The sequence below is a fragment of the Ixodes scapularis genome, unplaced genomic scaffold, assembly GCF_016920785.2.
Source record: "Ixodes scapularis isolate PalLabHiFi unplaced genomic scaffold, ASM1692078v2 PGA_scaffold6__148_contigs__length_123643588, whole genome shotgun sequence".
NCBI lineage: Eukaryota > Metazoa > Arthropoda > Arachnida > Ixodida > Ixodidae > Ixodes > Ixodes scapularis.
Window position 1 is genome coordinate 110,389,605 of NW_024609881.1, and position 22,628 is coordinate 110,412,232.

Sequence of the window (22,628 nt, forward strand, 5' to 3'; positions counted from 1 at the left end):
GGTGCATCAACTTCTGACAAAGTCCATCGGACAGCTGGGCCGCTCGGAGCTCCTCTCTGCTCACCAGGGTTCCCCACCGCGACTCTGGTGTGATGGGTGCCGCATTGGCCAGTGCCACCAAGTCGGGATCCACCTGCATTTCCTGCCCGAGAAGTGGAGCACGGGACAACGCATCTGCAACGTGGTTAGCCACTCCACGCTTGTACTCGATTGTGTATTTGTAGCGCTGGAGCGAAAGGGCCCATCGAGCGAGTCGTCCTGCAGGATTTTGAAGCCCTTTGAGCCACGAGAGAGCCATGTGGTCAGTTTGAATGCTAAACGAAGCGCCGTCAAGGTACATGTCAAACTTCTTAAGCGCAAAAAAAATTGCCAGGCACTCTTTTTCGGTTGTTGAGTAGTTTCGCTCCGCTCCGGTTAACGTATGACTGGCGAAAGCTACGGGACGAAGAACGCTGTCATGTTCCTGCAGAAGGACTGCTCCTAATCCGTAATCGCTTGCGTCGGTCTGCAAGACGAACGGACGATTCAAGTCGGGCAGGTTTAAACACGCGTTTTCAGTCACAGCCCTTGAAAGACACGCGAATGCGGTTTGCTGCTCTTGCCCCAGTACCATTTCGTTTTTTTGCGGAGCAATCGGTTCAGAGGTTCAGTTATCTCAGCGCGTTGCGGAATAAAATCTCTATAAAACGCAATCATCCCGAGATATCTCTGTAGGCTTTTGACGTCAATAAGGGGGGGGGGGGGGGGGTACTCCGTTATTGCGCGCAGCTTATCTTCATTCGGCCGCAGCGTTCCGTTATCCACAGCAAATCCGAGAAGGTTGATTACAGGCGATGCCAACTGGACTTTATCTGGATGAATCGTAAGGCCGGCTTGACGCAATTCGTTCGAGTATGATCTGAAGGTGCACGAGATGCTCCTCGAATGTTCGTGAAAAGACCACTACGTCATCCATGTACGCCATCGCAAACTCGTACTTCGCGTCACCGAGGACAACGTCCATTAGGCGTTGAAAGTTGGCGGGAGAGTTGGACAAACCAAAGGGAAGGCGAGTGAATTCGAACAACCCCCTATGGCGAATGAATGCGGTCTTCTTTACATCAGCCGGATGAACTTCGATTTGAAGAAATCCGCGGCTGCAATCGAGGGTTGTGAAAACAGTCGCGTTTCCAAGGGCATACATTACTGAGGAAATACTAGGAAACGGGTAACTGTCTCTGACTGACACTTCATTTAGGCGCCTGTAATCAACACAAAGCCTTGCTGTGCCGTCCTTCTTTGGAGCAAGGACCACCGGGGAAGCCCACGGGCTTTTTGACTGACGTACTGCGCCTGTGTCGATCATTTCCAACAGCGCCGCATCAAGAAGTTCGCGCTTGTGAGCACTTATGGGTCTCGGATTGCACCTCCGGGGAGGTGCATCCTTGGTTTCGATGCAGTGCTGTAGGAGATCGGTTTTCCCAGGTCTCTCCGTGAACATCGGCGAGAAGGGTACGAGCAGTTGCTGGAGCTGCTTCTGTTTGTCTTCACCGGAACACTTTTGCACGGTTTTGAGCACGCTGTCTGGAAGTAAAGGCATCTGCCCGGCAAAGTTTAACGGGAACGCTTGGCCGCGAATACAATCCTGCCGTCTGGTAAACGGCGTTAATTTCATTTCGCCACCCAACCAATATCCAGCTTGGGCGAAGTCGAGCAAAACCCGCTCCGCTGCAATAAATCTCTACCCAGGATCATGGGCACCGGCAGTTCCGGGAGGTATACGAACCGTTGTCTTCGTTTTCTACCATGAAAGGAAATTCGTAACCTGACTGCGCCGGCAGCAGGCAGTACGGACCCCGATGCTACTTGCAATTTCACGTTTGCTGACCGAAGATGTATCCTTCTCTTGTTACATTCCGCCAATACAGCATCCCCAATAAGCGATATGTTTGCTCCAGTATCTAAAAGAGCGGCTACTGGTATACCTAGTACATTCACAGTCATACGAGGTTCAAGAGACTTGGGTGTAGATTCGATTCTACTCACAGCTGGGATGAGCACTGTCGGTTCCTCGTTTAGTGAGGTTGTTCCTACCCCCGTCGGCTGGTGCGAGTCCATTAGCGGCCGCCCATCCAGAGCGACCATCCTTGGTGTTGAGAACTTCAAAGCGGCTCTGACGCTGGGAATCGGGCCGGCCTTTGGCTGAAAGGGAATCACATTAGGGTCCAACTCAAATTCAGTTGCTTCGGGTAGCGTAGGACCGGGAACAGTGGAAGCTGTTCGCCCGGGGATCAGTGCAAAGGCAGACGCGCCGGGAGTCTCATGACCGAGAATGTTGTTAGCTGGCCGCCCGGGTGTCACTGCAACAGCAGGCACGCTGGGAGTCTCAAGACCGCGAACGGTGTGAGCTGGGCGCCCGGGTGTCGGTGTGAAAGCCGACACGCCGGGAGTCTCATGACGGGGAGTGTTGTGAGCTGGCCGCCCGGGTGTCACTGCAACAGCAGGCACGCCGGGAGTCTCAAGACCGCGAGCGGTGTGAGCTGGGCGCCCGGGTGTCCATGCAAAATCAGACACGCCGGGAGTCTCACGACGAAAAGTGTTTTGAGCTAGCCGCCCGGGTGTCTGTGCGAAAGCAGACACGCCGGGAGTCTCAAGACCGCGAACGGTGTGAGCTGGGCGCCCGGGTGTTGGTGTGAAAGCCGACACGCCGGGAGTCTCACGAGGAAGAGTGAATGTGTTATGAGCTGGCCGCCCGGTTGTCAATGCGAGAGCAGACACGCCGGGAGTCTCAAGACCGCGAACGGTGTGAGCAGGGCGCCCGGGTGTCCATGCAAAATCGGACACGCCGGGAGTCTCACAACGAAGAGTGAAAGTGTTATGAGCTGGCCGCCCGGTTGTCGATGCGAGAGCAGACACGCCGGGAGTCTCAAGACCGCGAACGGTGTGAGCTGGGCGACCGGGTGTCAAAGCGAACGCCGACACGGCGGGAGTCTCATGACGGAAAGTGTTGTGAGCTGGCCGCCCGGTTGTCGATGCGAGAGCAGACACGCCGGGAGTCTCAACACCGCGAACGGTGTGAGCTGGGCGCCCGGGTGTCCATGCAAAATCGGACACACTGGGAGTCTCACAACGGAGAGTGTTATCAGGGAGAAAAAGTGGTGGAGGGCCACCGAGGGTCGATAGAAAAGAGTCTGTCCCCGGAGCCCGTGCGAGCCTCCAGGAGGCCCGAAGGCGGCTGCGGCGGCTCGATCTCGTGGATTGTGTTTTCGACGCGGCCGGCGGAGAGTAGAAATTTCTTACCACCGCCGGCCGTAGCCGTTTCCCTGTGTCTGAGGCGGCCGCTGCCGTTCGCTGCAGTCCCGGTGTATGTGTCCTGGCTGGTCGCATCGAAAACAACGGGGCGTGACCCGCCCGACGGCTTCGTGCGGTGTCCCGCTCTCTTTTGCATCTCCCAAGCTCCGCGTTACCGGTCCAGAGGACAAGAACTCATCTTGACCAATGGAGGGGCTGTAGCGTTGTGAATGCGTGCCTTCGTAACCGCTGCACCTCCGCGATTCGTATGCACGAGGATCTAGGGTTCGTGATTCGTATGCACAAGGATCTGGGGTTCGGGGGTACGGGCGGGCGCCTGATTGGAATCGTCTTCCAGAGTCATGTTCTGCGGTGGAGGGGGTCGGTATCTTAGTTCCGCGAGGATGTCGGCCTGGATGGTGATCGCCTCCCGTGCCATCTCGTCTAAATTCGTAAAGGTACGTCCCCTGAGATGGGGATGGAAACGCGGGTGGCTTTGGCGGATGGCGCGTTGTACTTTCTCCGCGTCCGGTGCCGCGGCGTCGGCGATATCGTACAGGCCCTGGAGGGCCCTTACAAACACAATAAGTGACTCTTCCGGGTGCTGTGTGGGCGCGCGCAGCTCGTCCTTAATCCGCACGCTGTAATCCGGAGGCAGGAACTCCGTCCTAAATCGTGCCTCAAAATCTGACATACTTGTGAATTTAGTTTGTCTTTGCCTCCACAGTGCTGCACTGTCTGTCAGTGCAACCGGCAAAAGGCGGGTGAGGATGGATTCGTCGTCGATTCCCGACGCAGCTTGGTAGTCCCGCAGTTCCGAGACGAACACCGCAACTGACTTTCTATCTGCGTACCCCAAAAAAACCGGAACGCTAAGCGAGAGCCTTAGGAAGTCCCTGGGGGGCGTACTTCCAGCAGGAGTGGGTCTTGAGCGCATCATCTGCTCTCGTTGTATGTTAACAAGCATGGTCATGGCCACTCTTAGTTCTGCTATACCTCCCTCTAATGATGCGCCTACCGGGACTGAGACTGCAGGCTTAGCGTCTGGTTTTATGTCGCTGGCGGCGTTATCCGCGAGTGCACCGAGCGTCAAAAGGTCGTCCTCACTCACGTTCCTGTCGGCGTCCTCTGTAGACGGCATCGTGTTGTAGCGGAGACTTCCGCAGGTCGATGAACTTAGGCTTGCGAAGAAACGCCCCCTCAACTGTGGGCAAACTCAGGAACGCAAAATTGACTATGTAAAACGTAAGAACGAACCCAGTTTGCTGCCATCCTCCCAGACGAGCAGCATATCACGTTGGGCGTCAGTGTGGGATTTCCCTTGCTGCTACCCGTCCCGGAAAATGACACAGCACACCGGTTCAACAACACGTAAACATTTAATGAGCGCTATCGCCTGCGCCGCGATCCCAACAGCCCCCGCGCATCCGCTGCGACGGCCTTTTTTCAGCGGCGGAGCGCCGCTCGCGTGGCCAGTTGCCCTTGGCCCCCTCGTGGTCAAGATGACCGCTTATGATTGTCGGAGGGGCAGCCTGGGCCAACCGCTTGGAATCGCCAGGTTGCCCACAAACAGTAAACCTTTCCCATGTTGTTCAAAGCTGACAGAATGATTTGTACTGTATCGAAGTGCGTAACAAAGATGTTAGTTTTTAAAAGTGCAAGAAAATCGTTCACGTATCTAAAAACCTTAAGAACATTGTCGGCGTCTCAAACACGATTCAATTCAGGATCAACAGCGGACTAAAACATGTTACAAAGCACAGGAGTGACGCATGACCTAATGCCCTTCCGCTGGATAAACAGCTTGTCATCGAACGAGACGAACGTACTACCTTGATAACTTGTGGCTGTGTTCCGCGACTTCAGCAGATAAGGATTCTGGGGAGAAGCCGAGAGACGATCGCTCGTTAGCTATTGGAGGTATTCTTTATAAAAAAAAAAAAAAAAAAAAAAAAAAAAAAAAGTGGGATGGCATGTGTCAGCGACACTTCTATTGTGCTTCATAGAAATGAGTTTCTGTTACTGAATGTTTGGGTACAAAACGAAGCAACTTTTTTGTGGTGCTGCTTCGCGTGTCGTGTGTATATATGCTTGCTTTTCCTGCGTAAAACTTGTTTAAAGTTACCACTTTTCCTGTATACTTCTTGTCCTTGTCTTTTTCGCGCTACTTTATATGTTTAAATAATGCCATATAATGCTTTCACATTAAAAAAATGTAATTGGATATGGTTTCACACCCTTTTAAGCTGCTGCTCTGAAAAAAAGCTATGTGAGCTCTCTTTTCTTCAGAACACGAATCGCGGCGAAAGATAGAAGGATCCCATTGATTGACGGAGCTCAGAAAACCATTAGAGACCGAAACAAAGAAACGAGCGATATCTGCGGGGACCATGGCTGGTTGTCCGCGTGCTCGTCGTGTTTTTCAGTTCCAGTCGTGTTCGTCATTCACTACGATGCTTCCATTGTTCGCCGTGATTCGTTGTCTTCGCGTTTTGAGGGAAAGCGAAATGACAGACCTTTCTTTAAACCCAGGTCAACCTGCTCATACATTGAACCAAAGACTCGGTGGTCGGTATACAGACACAATAAAATTATGTGCAGACAAGCTTCAACCATGTTCGAAACATGTTTGCTATGTGCATACAAGCTCCATGCGGCCGTAAGCACCGACACATTGGGCACGCCTAGAAAAAAAATCGATTTCCAGACGTACACAGTACCTGAAACTGGACACGCTAACGAAGCTTCGTCTAAAGTATTATGGCTATTTTTTTTTTAGAGCTTATTTTTGAGGTAGTGAAACATTAGGAATAAAGCGAAATCAGATGCCGTGTATTTTCTGTGTCCTTCACCAGCCTGTTGTTCGTCTGCACACTGGTTTAAGAGCTCGCTCCTGGGTGGCTTGCTGAGCACCAAAACGCCGAAAACCAGTAACAAAGACTGGGGCCCGGTGACAGATTTGGAGCGCGAGGATCTGGTAGAGGAGAGCAGCAAAGACCCATTTCTCAAGAAACCTGGACGTCCGCGTACAGCTTTTGCAGCGGCGAGGGCCCGAAACACACTGGTTCGCTTCGAAGAAGTATGTTTCGGTGCCTCGCCGCAGCGGGGCGCCAGTCACGTGGCTCTCCTCTCGTCCGTTGTCTGCCGGTTCACAGTTTCCTTTTCGGCGGCCGCTTCTCGTATCGATCTGCCAGGCTTTGTCAGTATATAGAAGGATAGGACAAAACACGTTTTTTTTCCGAAATTACGTTTGCGTGCCCAACTTGAGGTATGTACGTTTGGAACTCCGATTTTGCAAGACGTACCATATGTATTAGCCCTTAAGACCGCTTTAAACATGTTTGCAGGGAGTTTTTGTATGACCAGTGCGACACAGCCGTATCATACAAGGAACAGACACGCCTCAGAGAGTCTACAGACTGACGTTTTGTATTACCTATTATTAGTGGAATTTCGGCTTTAGAGTGTGCAAGTGCGTAGGAGCGGTCACCGTATTCGACATGAACCATCAAGAACACGCCTGACCGTACGTATACCACTGGTGCAAGACAAAAATACGAGTTCACAGGTGTTTTATACATTATTGTTTATTCAAACGCATAAAAAATTTACACGTAGTCAATCGCCACGCTAGTTTAGTGTGTCCTTTTTTATGCATTTTTGCTTTTTAAGTGGGTTATGTGGTTCAGGTGTCTGGAAATTCCACATTTCATAAGATATTAAAAAAAAAGAAGCCTACTACGGTTGAATAAATTACATTTTCTGATTTAGATTTTTTCTGTTCTTTTTTTAGGGTAATGGCGTAACCCTCTCTGAATACTTGAACCTTTTCAAGCTGAAAGCCGAAAAAGTGTGTTTTATGAGGTTTACTTTCAGTAGATGTAAGTTGATGTACTTTCGGTTAAGTATATGCCTGTTTTTGCGGAATGTTTTTACGAGGTGTACAAAAATGATTCTGAGATGCGCTTTTTGGTTGAAACGCCCTTGTAGAACGTGGTTTGGTTCATGCCTTTTTGTAGACGCGGTGGAGAATCATCCGGAGCTCCGAAGCGTCGGCGGCCTCAGCTGCGATTTTGGAGCTGGTGCGGTGTGGGTGGCGGCGAGAAGAAGGCGGAGGGGGGAGTTGCGAGAGAAGTAGCGCATGCCATAGATGACGCAGTTTTGCGAGGTGCGATGTTGGCGGGGTGAGCGACAGCGCGGCGTGGATAGGGCGGCGCGTGCTCCGCTATCACGAAAGTTGTTGCGTACGGCCGCCGCGACAATAGGGAGTTTTTGTAGACCGCGTTTCCCCCTCTGCTAAGCCCTTCGCAACGAAGAAGCCGCTACTGCGCCTGCGCGCCGGTAGCTTTGACTGTAGAGATGCGGGTATCGTAGCGGGTATCGGAGAGCCGTTGCAGGACAGCGAAAACGATCTACGAAAACTCCCTATTTTTGTAGCTGCCACTGTAAACAAAACAAACAAAACAAACTTTTTCTGCATACTTCACCTGTTATTTGCTTTTTATTTATTTCCTCGTTAAAAGTAACTGAATTTTTTGCGCAATACCTTTCGACAAGCCTCTTGGTTGGTAAGCAATATCTTCTGACCAAACGATAGTAAGAAAAAAACAAAATAAAAAAGAGCTGGAAATATCCGCTCCCGAAAGGCCCCGTAAAAAAACGCATTTTTATCCTAGGATAACGACTAATTAACGACCAGCAAACGTTGGCAACGTTTCTGAACGCCCGGTAAGTATATTATACATATATCGGAAGCACTCTGCGTGGAGCACGGTTCAACATTACCGACCGTTCATAATCTACCGCGTGCAAGTGTTTCCTACATAGCGTAGCCTCCTATATACTGACAAAGCCTGGCAGATCACAACGGGTAGCGGCCGCGGGAATAGAAAAAAATGGAGCGGCGGACAGAGGATGAGAGGAGAGCTACGTGACTGCCGCCCCGCTGCGGCGAGACGCCGAAACATACGTCTTCCGATCGAAAAAGTGTTTTGGGGGTCCTCGCCGCTGCAAAAGCTGTGCACTGACGTCCAGCTTCCCCAAGAAATGGCTCTTTGATGCTCTTTGCTACCAGATCCTCGCGCTCCAAATCTGCGACCGTCTCCAAATCTGCCAGGCTTTGTGAGTATAGAGGAGGCTGTGTACAGTGCTCCCCAAACTTAACGCCGCCACTGGGTTCCCAAAAATTGAGCTCGTGTCGGCTACTTACTGTTACATTTGTCACCAAAACGTTCGGGATGCCTTCTCAGGATGGGATAGAAATCGGGAACCTAAATCATTCTTCAGATATTTCAATCGGCCGCCGCAGGGACCATCAGAAACGGTAAATGCCGGGACGGCGGTAAGTCTGAAGCGCACTTGACATAGATACAAACATGTTATCGGGTAAACACACCCAGCGAACTGCGTATCCGCAGCGGCCAATAGCTGTCTGCCCCGCGTCAGTCAGTCAGAGTATTGGGAGGAGGAAATCAAAGGAAGTGTTGCTGAGCCGGAAGCTCAATATTGCGCAAACCCGTGGAGGCCTTTTTATAGGTGCAGGCTCCGCCATTCTTTTTCAGTTCTCAGTTCGGAGGCGTGCGCTTGGCGCCGCAATGTGGAGTTACGCGGCCCTCTTCATCTACACGGCGGTAATCGCCTTGTTCATCGAAGCACTTCGTCGCGTCATAAGGTGAGTGCCGTAAACCGGTTTTAACAGCCTCTTCAACCGACAATCGTGACGTACGTAGCTCCTTTGGCGAAGAGTACGGCGCAGCCTGTGTGGGGCGCAAGTTCGTCTGCTTCCTGGACAGGGGTCGCGATGATGTCAGAACACAGAACTCTTATTGGCTGATTGAAAAACAAATATATAGTGGGTAGACCTCAAGGCATCTAGCATTGGGGTCTACTCACTATCCTTCCAATCAAAGCCAATCAGAACTCAACGTCGTTCTGACGTCATCGCAACCCCTACGGAAGTAGCAGACGACTTGCTGTCCGCATTTGGTTTTGCTGCAAGTTAGGACTAAAGCCTGTTTCACATGCAGCGACTGTTGCGAAAAGAATCGGTGCGACAGCCGACACAGCGAGTGCGATCGCAATGTTTGGTTTCACGTGCTCCAACAACAGCGCGATTTCTGTCGGCGCGGCCGGCTGTTCGGACACGGACACGACGCGTTTGACTTTGCTGAAAATACAGCAAAAACGTCTTAATAAACACAAGTGTTTTACGAATACAATATCTAACTAGAAATTTTTAATAATTAAGCAATAAACCAAACGTTTTAAGACGTCTAAATTTATTTTCAAATACGCAACTATCGCTAATGAAAGCTGTCCAATGAACGGCTGGTTGGCGATGAAGTGATCGCACCGAATCTGCGACAAAATACGAACTTGGTGGAAACCAGCCGCGGAGCCGCTGCGACAATGCAGCTGCGATTTTAATCGCACATTTACTGGAAATCGCATCGAATTTGGGCGAGAATCGCAGAATGTGAAACAGCCTTAACGGTGCGAGCTCCTCCCCAAAAGCTCTCTGCTCGTCGTGACTGGTGGTTTCTCCTTTTCGCCGGCCTCCTGGCGGTCAGGTTCGTGTTTCTCGAAAATTCCTCCCCCCTACGAACCGCGCGCTCCTATTGGCCACAGCCCGCGTGATAATTCCACGGGGTTCTCACGGGAACGTTCGCAAAACACGAAAGCAACCGTTTGCCGTAACTGTCGCTCTTCGAGTTCGAACCATGACGACAAAGTAACGTATGACCACGTCCGACCTACGTAGCACATAGCGGAAGTCGCGTAACTAGATTAACTGCGGTATTACTCGACAGACCCTACTCTCTGTTTCACTATGAGTGCGAGCTAGTGCGGGTGTAGGAGCTACAAGAACGTGCTCCGGGCTTTCAACGTCCCTGTCGAACAGGCGCGCTTGCGCAGTGCAAGCCAACATTTGTGCAAGCATCGTTCGGGGTGATGTGCTCGTGCTTTTAAGTTCTGTTTCTATTGCTCGAAGGGGAACAAGCTTTGGGCAGGATTCTAACGCGTAGAAAATGGCGGCGATGCCTGTTGCGCCACGATGGCTCTACCAACGCGTACAATGACGGGTTTTCCGCGAGCACCCGGTTGCCTTCGCGATGCACGACGACTGTTTCTGACGGCAATACCGCTTGTCGAAAAGCACCGTACGATCGCAGTGTGACCAGCTGCGCGATGAGAGACAGCGACGATGAGAGATGATGACTGTCGAGCAGCAGCTACTAATTGAATCGCACGGAGATTTTTCGCAACGGGAACTACAAGCGCGCAGTTGCCACCGATGATCACATAGCTAATACCCAGTGGATGGTGATTAAAGCCGTGACGGCCGTCGCGAGTTTCGCTGTCAACCGGCTGGGAAGAGACGGCTGGGTCGACAAAACCCCGGATCGAGGCAGCTGAAGCATGTGCGAAAAAAGGCTTTCGTCGTCACCGCGACAAGCACACCCACGTCGTGGGGCGCGTTGACTGAACCTAGAATTTAACTGAACCTTCGCCACCATCATCATCGGTCTGAAGCAGACCGTCACCATTCTGAAGGACTCCCAACACCTTGCCGCAAACACCACTTTGCCATGACCAACATGGTGGTACGTTGACGTTAAAACTTCAGTGTTTCTACCGCTTCGAAGTTAGTGCACCCTTAATACCTATGTCTTAAGTTGATTATTTGTTGCTGTTTGTAGCTACTGTCAATCACGCAATAAAACCTGGATGGGCTGCTGATGGCATTTCATTGTATCAATTAGATATTTTTCCTTTTCACGCCAAGCTTCTGGAATTGCATGTCAGCCATCGGACAGTCATAAGAAATACTTTTCGATGCCCCGCAATGAACTACGAACAGGTGTGTCCTAAAATGAGTCGTTAGTTATTTAGAGAGCGGGAGTTTAGTCTGACAGGGTATGGAAACAGTTACCCACAGGAGACGAGGAATTTAGCCAGTGCAATCTTGTGGATGTCTGTCACCTCAATGACTAAGACAAACAACAAAGATACAATTGTCCCACATTCAACACACGTGTGTTTAATGTAAAGGTTATGACACCATTTAAATATATTGTTGTTTCAAAAGTGACAGGAACTCATTGAAATTAAAGAGTAGTGGGAACTGGATTTTTTTTTTTTTTTTATTTTACCTGTGATGCAGAGAAAATACGCGCTGTTGACGTATCACCATCAAGCATGAACGACCAGCGGAAGCAGAGTAGATGTGTGAAGGAAAAGCGAGCATAGGTACTAAAGAAAGAACTGCTACGTAACGTGAAGAATGTCAGCAACTCTCTTGCCACTGTGGTACGAGCTCAGTGGCTATGAACATGCTTATGGCAGCCTGTGAATGTAGGATGCTCCCCTTATGCAGGGTGTCTAACCGGAACCGAACCGAACCGAAAACCGGAACCGAACCGGTATTTTTTCCGGAACTGAACCCGAACCCGAACCCGAACCGTCATATTGTTATCGCGATGAACCCGAACCGGAACTGAACCGGAAAAAAAAATAACGGTTACCGGCTCATGTCAAAACGGTTCGGCCACGCGCTGTTGACAATGAATGTGCTATCAATGCCATTTGTTTTTTAAGTGCCGTCAACTGACACACACCTCGCTTACATATTTTTCTTCTCCACTCAGTCTTGGGAATATAAAGGCTGCGTCCATGAATCTCGACAAACGCTGCATCCATGAATCTTGGCATAGGAACCAGTATTGCGCTGGTCGCGGCTTGCACAGAAGAAAGAGAATTGGAAGGCTGTGAAAAAAAAAAGAATCGCGTCACGGGATTTCATTTTCCTACAATCTCGTAAATCCTAAATGCTGCTGTGTGCTCATTTCATAACACGTTTTTAGAACGCGCGAGTTCTTGAAGCTTGCTTCCTTCGGAATAAGAAAAAAAAAGGCTGTGGAGTTTGATAATAATGCATCCGGTTTTGTATAGGCACTTCGAAGCTAACATATTTGTGAGACAGCGAACTCTTCTATTTTAATATTTATCCTATTACGTCCTTCTGGCGTTGCGTTCGGTGAAGTGTTTTTCATATTCCATATCTTTTTATTGAAAACTTCTTTAAGGGTCTAATTTGAGTTACCGAAGGCTAGTTCAAATAAAGAAAGCTGTATTTTCTCCCCACTGTTCCTTCAATTGCTTACACGCCGAGGTGGCGGGATAGTTAGCGAGTTCTAGTTGTAAGTGGGTTTGTAAGGAGGTCGCGGATTTTACAGCTACTGCGTCGGACCCAATTAGATGAAGTCCGAATCCGTAAACGTCGGTGAGGTAACCTTTGAGTGCACATAAAGAAACCATTCCTGGTAGAAATCCCTGAGCCTTACATTACGATGTATCCCGTTTCGAATGTGCTGATTTCAGATGTTTTATTTGTAATTTATTTTGATGTTGCGATTTGTCATTTATAATTTCCGAACCGGTTCGCGAACCGGTTCAGCGCCCCGAACCGGTTCGCGAACCGGTTCGCGGATCGAATTAATCGAACCGGAACTGAACCGGAACAAAATAAATTTACCTGAACCTGAACCGTAACCGAACCCGTATTTTTTTCGGTTCGACACACTGCCCTTATGGCATCATCCAGTGGCGAAGTCAGGGGGTAAAGATCGAGGGGAGAGGAGGTTAATGGGGCTTCGCCCCACCCCCCTCCCCGAATTCGGCGGACTCTAGAATATACACACAAATTTCAACACCACCACCCCTCACCCTAAGTCATGAACATCCTAACCACCTCAACACCCCTCCACCCTCACCCCCTCGAAAGTTCCTGGCTACGCCACTACTGTCAACAGCACTCACTAGATAGTCAACATTATCAGGATAAGCGAAATCTTCTTTATTTTATGCACCATATCGGCAGTGTTTCTGTCTTTATATGCATGCAGATACAGCACACTCTAGAAAACACTTGTGTGAGGGCTGCGTTCACAGTGCAGTCCCCGTCAAACTTTCAAAGCGTTAACAAATTCCACAAATTGAATTTTCAACGAAACGCGTTAGTTTTGCAAAACGCTGGCAAACTTACCTTGCGTTTTATATCATTCACCTTTGTCGTCCGATGAATCAACAGTGAGCACTACACAAACCTCAATAAGCTTGTCGTTTGTTTTCTTGCCATTGGGGCGATCGCTGGCGGTCGTGGCGGCGGCACAATTTTTTCTCAGACCGTTGGCTCCTGCCTCCGTGCTCGCGCAAGCGTTGTTCACTTTGGTCAAGGTGAGGTTCTGAATCTTGACGGCACGGCAGCGCTGAATGGAGGTTTATTACCGTCTTCATAATTTCAGCAAAGCTACCGTAAGAACCACAACAACAGCACCACTTTCAAGCTTCATAACGCCGGCATAAATAGAAGCCATGTCTTGCATCTCGCCAAATTTTATATCGGAGACGTTAAACGACCAGCTCACTGTGCTCTTCGACCCGGTCCTGCCGCCGAATGAGCTCATCCAACAGCACGAAATCATTCGTGTGCACGTTGATCAAGTGACCGATCGCATGTCAAACCCCAGCCGCGGTCGATCCGACGAACATCGCGGCCACGTTCTTTCGAGTTTATCTCGCCAAGGGTACGGTCACGACCGGCTTTATAGTGGGTACGGTTGTCGAGTTAAAACAATACAAATACTCCCGTGCATTCTTGTTCTAACGTCATTTTGTCGTCACAACCCGAACTCGAAAAACGGCTGTTAGCGGCAAACAGAGGCTTTCTAGTTTCACGAACGTTTCCATGGCAAATAGCGTTGAATGATCACGCGCAATGAAGCCAATGGGATAGCGAGGTACCTATGCAGGGACGCGTAATAACGTGGAAGCCGTTTTCTTTTTTGCGCGGGCTTTTCTGCAAATAAAAAAAAATAAGTAAAAAAGACTGCCCGAGATTATGCGGTCGAGTCCATTTCTTCGGCGCCGAAAGAGAAGAGCATGGCTTATGGGGAGTATCGTCGTAATCCCTGCAGTGAGCAAAGGGAGCAAAGCATTATTAAAACTGCCCGAAGGAACTCTTCTGCATCATCCAAGCATGTTCACAACCGGTGCACTCTGCGTCAATCTCACGACTTGTCATGTATTACCACAGAGCCGTCGTCAGCTCTGTATTCATTTGGAGTCTCCTTCACAGGCAAACAGGAAATTTCATTTGCAGCTTATGTTTACGGCGGCTTCACAAAGGATGGTCGGTGTCGCAGCGTACCTTCACATAATATTTTCTTCTCGTAATGCCATCCGTATCGTGCAGAAACAGGGAAAGCAACGACGCAAACGAGAAACAAACACCACAAGGTCGTTGCCGCGGTTTTTGCCAGGTTAGTTTTCAAAGATCGTGGCGAAATACTTCGAGAAAACAAGCTGAGATATCCTAGCTAAATTTATTTTATGCCATAATTATTGAAATAATCTTTCGTATTTTATAAAAAAAAAAAATAATATAAATGTTTTCTGTTTCCGTCCATTTTCTGGAAGGTAGCCTTTTCTCTGTTATTCGCTCGTTCTAACTCCCGGAGGAAAGAAAGAAGATAACAACAGAACGGGGGGAAATGCTGGAAATGCGGGGATTTCTGCGCCCCAGCTGCATGGACACGTCATCGCGACGTAGGGGGATCGACCAACACCACCTAGACAGAAGGCCTCCGCATGGTTTCCTCTTCTTCTATGAAACGTCATCACAGTCGGATCGCGCTCCGTCGGCTATTGGACCCGAGCCCGACCTTCGACGCGCTGATTGGCCACGAGCCGCGGCCGAACACTGACGCAGCACTCGTGCCCAATCTCTCGCCTCGATCGATCTGACTATGATGACGCGTGTGGAGGCCTTCTGTCCAGGTGGTGTTGGATCGTCAGATTCTAGCTGACCGCGTGCGTGAACCCGAATGTTGGGGCGGAGCCTCGAACAAGAATTACTCTAGTTCGAGGCTCCATTCTTTCTCGATACGTCACAACTCGAAAGGTACCCGTTTGCAACCAGAATAGCACCCCTGTTCAGCGTTAACACTTTCTGAATAACAAAACTGAATTGTCAACGTCATTTAAACATAGAAACGCAGGGCACGGATTCTACACGAGCGACGCGTTCCGTTGAGTTTCTACTGTCCTTATACCGACTGAAGTCGAGTCTCGGCCGAACGCCGACGCCGCACACGCGTCCAGTCCAAGCCTTGCGTTTTCTTCTTTAGGTGACGTTGAAAACTCGGACCTCCGGCTTCATTCCGAGTCTCGGCTAAAATGGACTAACGACGCCACTTCCTCTTGCTAAAAAAAAAAATAAAAAGAAAATAATAAAAACGTGCGCGCGCTTTAAAGAGAAGGTTTGATGTCTGTGAGGACAAACGTTAAGCACGATCCAAACCAACACATTTTTGTGCGCGCTTAGATCGTGCGCTTCCCGGAACTTGCGTATTTCGTGACGTCACGCTGATTTCTTGCACCTTTCGGGCGCGCATAAGAAAGTTGGATGATTTCGGCTTTTTCCGAACGCGCACGAATACGCGCCGTGACGTAGTAGGGCGCTTTTCTCCCATATCCTCTCCCGGCCAATCGGTGGAGGGCACCAGTTCCAACTCCGCGTTTCTTCGTCGTCTGGCGCAGATGCTCTCCGCTCGGCCAAACGCGCACAATATTAACCAACGCGCATGCTTGTGACTCAGAAAGCGCACCGGAAGAAGCCAAACGTCACAAAACACGCAATATCCGGGAAGTGCACGACCTACGCGCACACAAAAACGCGTTGGTCGGGATCATGCTTTACGCATGGTTCCAAAGAGGCTCTTGAATGTGTCAACACCACCTAAAACGCAAAACCTGAGCACCCCCCCAAACATCATCACTATACACCGTTCCAAGTTGGGCTTCCTAGCCGGCGCCATTTTAACGAGTGTAGCGCCGCCTACCCTCATCCGGGCATTTGGGAAGATCTGAACCCGCCCGAACGACCGACCGCCATTACTGGACTGTTAAGGCCTGTTCAGACACTTGCGTTTGAGTGCGTTTGACTGCGTTGCTTCGAGAACCGAAAGCGAGACACCGGCACATCTGTGCTTCGTATGAAGCGTGGAATTCCATTCAAGGAATAATCTTGGCACGCGATATAAGCAGCAGGGATATCCTGGTTTCTCGCAGCCGCAACGCAGTCAAACGCAACTGTCTGAACAAGGCTTTACCCTGCTCACCGAGTCACACCGATCGCAGCTGCTTCTGCCAGCACGGCTGCCGTATTCGTCGTCGTCGGCTCATCGTCTTCGTCCATGGAGGAAAGCACTATCCTAATTTGTATGTCAGGCATAAGAAAAGTGCATCCGGCTTTCCTGGAATCTTTTTGTGGGTAATTTTTAGCGCGGTTCTGGGGTAGTCGTCGCTCCCAAACCGAACTCGGCGTTTCGATCGCTAGCGAAATTGGGGATCGCTAGTAAAATTGAGGATTGAACGAAGCCAGGATGGCACGAATTAGGGCATGTGAATTTGCGCTAAACTCGAATTGTCGCAGCTTGGCGGCGCCGGGAACATTTGAACTAACTGCGCGGTTAGTGGCTCAGACCTGCGCTGCCATGTCTGCTTTAATTGAAATAGTAGAAACCTCAAATTTAAATATGAATCGATATATAAATACCGAGTACAGATCGCAAGTGCGACGGATCTGTTTTTTTTTTTTCTGATTTGGAATTCATTGTTACAATAGTGGCACATTGATGTGCCTCTCTGTAATCGCCTCGCGTGAGAATTATGTGTGCGCAAACTGTGTCGCGGCGTGTACTATAAATCAGTAGACCAGGAGTCACGCAACTGTTTTCTTTTGTTAATGGCTAAGCCGCCCTCCGCCTGCCTTTCGGTCGTAGCCCAGGCGAAGGAACAGCACGGGGTTCTCCACAGTTCGCCGGCCGTCCAATAAATGGTCGGAGTACACACGACTGCTCTTCGATGGCAAGAAGTCTTTCCTGTTCAAATTCGCCAGCCACCGGCGTCGTTGGTCCGGACCCACTAACATCCTGTTTGACAGCGTGGGTCTCGCACACTGAATCGGCGTTTATTTTACGTTTTTTTTTTTGTTATTTGTACAACCAATTACAGCACAGTGCTGCCCGGTCGATTCTTTTCTTACATGGGCCATGTCACGCGCGAAAACACGCTATAATATCAAAGCGGTGCCTAACATTGTCGAAGCAACTTGCCTCCGTACACTGCGCGCGTGCTTTCTAACAGTCCACTCCGTGAACCAGATGAGCTTTCGAGGGAAAGGGTAAGCGGAGCGTTGGCGCAGCGCTCTGGTTTAAGAGTGGTTTTCCCTTTCTGCACTGACCTACTTGGAACGGTGTATACTCCGCGACAACTTTTCTTGGCAATGCAGTGGAAGGTGCAGGCCCGCGTCCCCCCTCCCATTTTGAGTGTGCGCAGGCTCTCCTCCTCCCCCATTTCCGGGGAGAGGAGGAGAGCCTGCGTACACTCCAGATGGCTTTCAAGGAAGAGAGGGTTTCCTTTTTTCTTTTAAAGCACGGATGTCCCAGAGACTATCCTCGTAGGCAGTCGTAATCTCTCGTAACATTGCGCGGCGTAAGAAAACGGGGCAGCGTGAACCTAACACACGGGAGCCTTTCCTTGCGTTTTCTTACGTTACTTACCGCAACATTAGTGCTTGCAGTATCGCGTGCGAGCCTACTCGTTCAAGTGGTTGCCACGCTTTATACGAAGTACGGATGTCTCGTTGACTCTCGCCGTAACCCGACGCAAGCTTTCGTAACAAAGCGTAAAGCCTGGTTAAGACAGTTGCGTTTGACTGCGTTTGACTGCGTTGCGGCAGCGAAAAACCAGGACATCCCTGCTGTTTGTATCGCGTGCCATGAGGATTCCTTGAATTGGAGTCCACGCTTCATACGAAGCACAGATGTGCCGGTGACTCACTTTCGGTACTCGACGCAACGCGGTCAAACGCACTCAAACGCAAGTGTCTGAACCGGCCCTAACGTGGCAAAACGGCGTTGCGTGAACCGGCCTTAAAAATGAGTAAAAGTTATTACTACGCAAATGTAATAACGTTTACATCAAAACAGCAACTCGGACAAACCCTAATTTGGAAATCACGTGCCGATTATTGGAAGGTTGGATCCACTGCACAATGGCGGAACAACTGCATCGAGGATCGAGCAAGAATTCAATAAGATGGTGAATGTCGGAGCGCGGTCAACACTACGAGTCGACGATCCAAAGCAACAGCGTCAAAAGTGCAACGTCACTGCTCTCATCGCACTTTTTGTAGGTCGGTTTTTTCAGTGTTCCGTGATGTGGAGGTTTTAGTCCGTCATTGTGTAGGAATTCCACAGCTGCCAACAGAGGGCAGTATTTCGAAAAGGATCTATATAGATGAATCGGAATTACATACCCGTCTACCGGATAATATACCCAGAAAGCTAGAAACCTTGTATGCCATAGGCCCTGTAGTATACCCTGCACCAGAAGCTAGAATTGTGTTCTTGACCGGACTGATACCAAATTTCGTGTGCGCATTTTTTGAATTAGCGACAAACATTCAAGAACGTATCGCTAAATGTATAAATAACATTGACTTTTCGTAAATTGTATTTATCGGTCTAATCAATATTAGTCATTGACTTTAAAACTGCAGTTGTGACAAAACTCATAAAACTAATACCTAAACAGTTCATTACGCAATTTTAAATAGTTAGTCAATGGATCATGATGAATACTGCCCCTTCTAATGTCCACGAGCCCTTTCAGTACACAGTGAAGACCACCTTTAAAAAACAAAATCGTTACATGTAAAAGGAAACAGCCTGTACGCGCTAATCAACAACCAAGAAAGAGTATTTTGTCTCCGCAGCCAAGGACGAGAAGGAGCGCCTGTACTTTCAAACTGTAAAAACAAAAAAAAAAAACAAAAAAAAAGTTAGGAATGTTAACAAGGAAACACGGGTAACAAAAGAAAGGGTCGACGAAACCCCTTCCAATCCCATTCCTGCCACTCTGCCGCGTCAGCTCAAACCATTCTTGTCGCATCGAGGCCAAAATTTCAAGATCAGAATCCACCAGTTTAGAAATACCTGGCTCCGACTCGGAGAAAACTCGGTTTGAGGATTCTGAGAATTGGGAATTCGAAAGGAGATGAAAGAAACGCTTTTGACCGAGCTGGGGAGCAAACTTTAGGCCACAACAGACTCACAAAGGGCTTTGGAGAAGCCAAATCTAGGTCACTGTGGCTCAATAAACCCAGCAGGATCGAGCTTCCTTGGCTAGAAAGTGTTTGCTCTCGCTTAAAAACGTACTCGAGGTTCATGTCAGAACTCATAGAACCAGTGATTTCCGAGCGTCGGGGTCATAATCTTCCGCTGACGGAACCACTCTAGCTTCAGACAAAAGGTGTAGAATCCGGATGACTTCGCCAGCATTTGGCTAGCTCCAAGCGCAACGTGGCATTCAAAAACATCAAGAGTACATACAAAGGCGTGCGTGATTTGTGCTATCCTTTTGGACTGCGTTTTGCTCTTGCCTTGTTTCCTGTTTAGTGTTCGGTCACTTGGCCCTAAGTTTGTAATTAGTTCACCTTAGGCCTGTAGTTTGAAGATCTCCAGTTCCGAAGATTGTTCCGACGATAATTTTTGAGTACAATATAGGGAAAAACGTAACTAGAATAAAGCAAAAAATACTGTGGGCGTAATGTATTTGGAAGATACCGAAGTACTACCCAAAGTATTTTGAATACAGTATCTTGAGTAGAGCATTTAAGAGGCACAAGTCTGTTGTATAGTGGATGGTTCAGCTGCGGGTGCCCACATTCTCAAATGGCAGCCTGTGATTGACGCGACATATCAGCCGTCCCAATGCCATGGAGGACTAAGTTTGCTGGGACTTGTCCTCGTCATTCCTCTATGATAGTCCCCGGGAAAACGACCCTTGCGTCAGAGTAACTCTAACCAGTTATCGTTGTCTTGTGTGACGCGAACCTCAGAAGCAAATCTAGTTCAACGTCCCAAAAGGCAGTAGCCAAGACTTTGCCGACTGTTTTTTCTGTCTTAGACATTTGTGGGGTGGGCATCAAAGTGACCTTCATTTTGGACTGAAGATCACTTTGATATGTCTCATCTCCAGTCACCGAACCATAAAAAATATTCACTTGGTCTGCACGGAAGACCCTTGAGTTTTCTTAACAGCACTAGAGCCTCGTGACCTTTTGATAGGGGGGTAGTTATCATTTGAGCCCGTTCTCGTTTCGACCTTCTCACTTGGCCCTTTTCAAAACAACCACTCTCAAAAAGATAATCTCTCTTGGACCTGTCGCATTTGGCCCTTTCCCGTTTCGTCTTTCGCATTCCAACCGTCCTCATTTGGGCCCGTTCTCGTTTCGCCCTTTTCACCTGACAATTTTCAAAACAGCCACTCTCAAAACTATCTCGCTTTGACCCGTCGCACTTGACTCTTTCTATACCAATATCGTTTTTAGGGCAATATTAATACATACATTGTTATAATATATGTCTGTGTGCGTGTGTGTGTGTGTGTGTGTGTGTGTGTGTGTGTGTGTGTGTGTGTGCCACGCTACAGGCATACTCCCTCTGCTAAGGATTTTAGCAGTGCGTCGAGGTCGTCGTGAAAGGCTACTAGCTGACAATAAAACAGACCAACTATTTACCGCAGCCAGATCATATTCCGAAATGTCATGTTGTTTGAGGTCCCTGGACTTGGGACAATGCCACTACTTCTATAATGCAGTGGTTCTCAAAAGGGGGTCTGCGAAGGCATCCTAATGGACCGCGAAGCCCTGTCTCATCAGTCAGGCACGGCAATATTAGTTGTCTTACTTCACTTTGAGAAATGTTACCGTTTTCGGAAGAAAACTTTGTGTGTATGTCAATCAGGTAAGTCTACATCACACTAGCAATTAGTCATATTCATTTATTAAATCATTATCATGATAACCTATACCTTTCTATTCCCCTCACCCCGAACGGGGTCCTCCATCATCTCCGCCTTTCTACAATGGGTCCGCGAAACATTAATGGTTGAAAACCACTGCTATTATGCATGCTATTTCTGTTCAAACAGTTTCCAAATTAAATGTTCATCCCTTTTTTTTTTCTCGTTTGCTTAGAGGAAGGGAAGCAGGCGTCAATGTACGATTCTCAGTGTGCATCTCTACACATAACATATATCTGATGGTATGTTGGGGGCTCAAGCAAGGTAAGGCTTATCAACAAAACCGCGAAGGCATAACGACGTTGGAAGCATGCCGAACTAGTGCCATTCGGTCGTAGCGCGAACGGGCGAAATAAGAATGGGTCCAGTTGCGAAAAACACGATTTGGATCTTATGAGAAGGTTTAAACGAGAAGGACCAAATGAGAATGGGTCGAAATAAGCAAGGTTCAAATGCGAATGGGACGTTTTGAGATACACCCTTGATAGGGCGTCAACATTCTTGAAACACAACCTGCGCGAGCCTATGATAACTTTTTTGTTATTTTACAAAATAAACTTATCGAGATGGCCATTTCTTCAGCAATTCGGGAAGCCTTAATTGCAATGTCTGACAAAATTGACTATTTGATTTTCCTTGCTAGTTTCTATGGAAGGTGCTTCCACAGGCGTCCAGTGTGAGGGTTATTTTCAGCGGATTCTCTACCCCACTTAAGCTGCTTGCTTAAAAATTATACTTTGTACGATGATGAGAAAGACTCGCTATAAACACCAATCATGCACTCATAAATCTTTTTTTTTTATTTCCCTTTTAAAAAAGAAATTGAACGCCGAACGTTGCTCCTAATCCAGCACTTGCTTACCTGATTCGCACTATTACCTTCCTGATATATCCTCTCTCTTAGAATGCTAGACTCGCACTGGGCCTCAGCTCAGCTGCCCAGACTTTTTTTAACACATTTGCTGTTTAACTTTCAGGCCCAGGCAGATAAATCATCGAACGCCCATCATAAGTTGCTACATAATGAAAATCTCCAAGGCGTTTTGAATAGTTAAGTATTTGTTCTAAAATTAGCGTTTTACATGAGATGCGGAAAGCCTAAGTACACGTGAGACCAGTGAATGTTTTCTAAATAAAAAGAAAAACGTGCGCGGTAATAGCCACTCTATCTTTTTGTTTTCAGTTCCCGACGCAAGACATTCTCGTACTTCAAGGAAATCGGTGTGGATGGCCCACCACCAAACCTCATTTGGGGAAACCTTTGGGAATACCACAGAAAGGTGAGCGGCCGACCACGTGAGACACTTTATATAGACAGGCACGATCTTTACAAGCACGCCTCAGCGTTTGTCCACACAATGCGTGGGCGCTGCGCGCGCGCAGAAATCAGATTCTTGCGAATTGAAGCGTCTCTGCGTGCGCAGGGC

General features: G+C 48.7%; 1 protein-coding gene across 1 annotated transcript in view; it reads left to right on the forward strand.

The window, feature by feature from the left end:
• The first annotated feature begins 8,847 nt into the window (after nucleotides 1–8,847).
• Nucleotides 8,848–22,628, forward strand: part of LOC120844858 (cytochrome P450 3A9) — a 53,670-nt gene continuing 39,889 nt past the window's right edge. Inside the window, exons 1-2 of the mRNA XM_040216845.3 lie at nucleotides 8,848–8,941; nucleotides 22,385–22,481. Coding sequence (XP_040072779.2) covers nucleotides 8,865–8,941; nucleotides 22,385–22,481 — 174 coding nt within the window. The 5' untranslated portion in view covers nucleotides 8,848–8,864. The remainder of the gene's footprint in view (nucleotides 8,942–22,384; nucleotides 22,482–22,628) is intronic.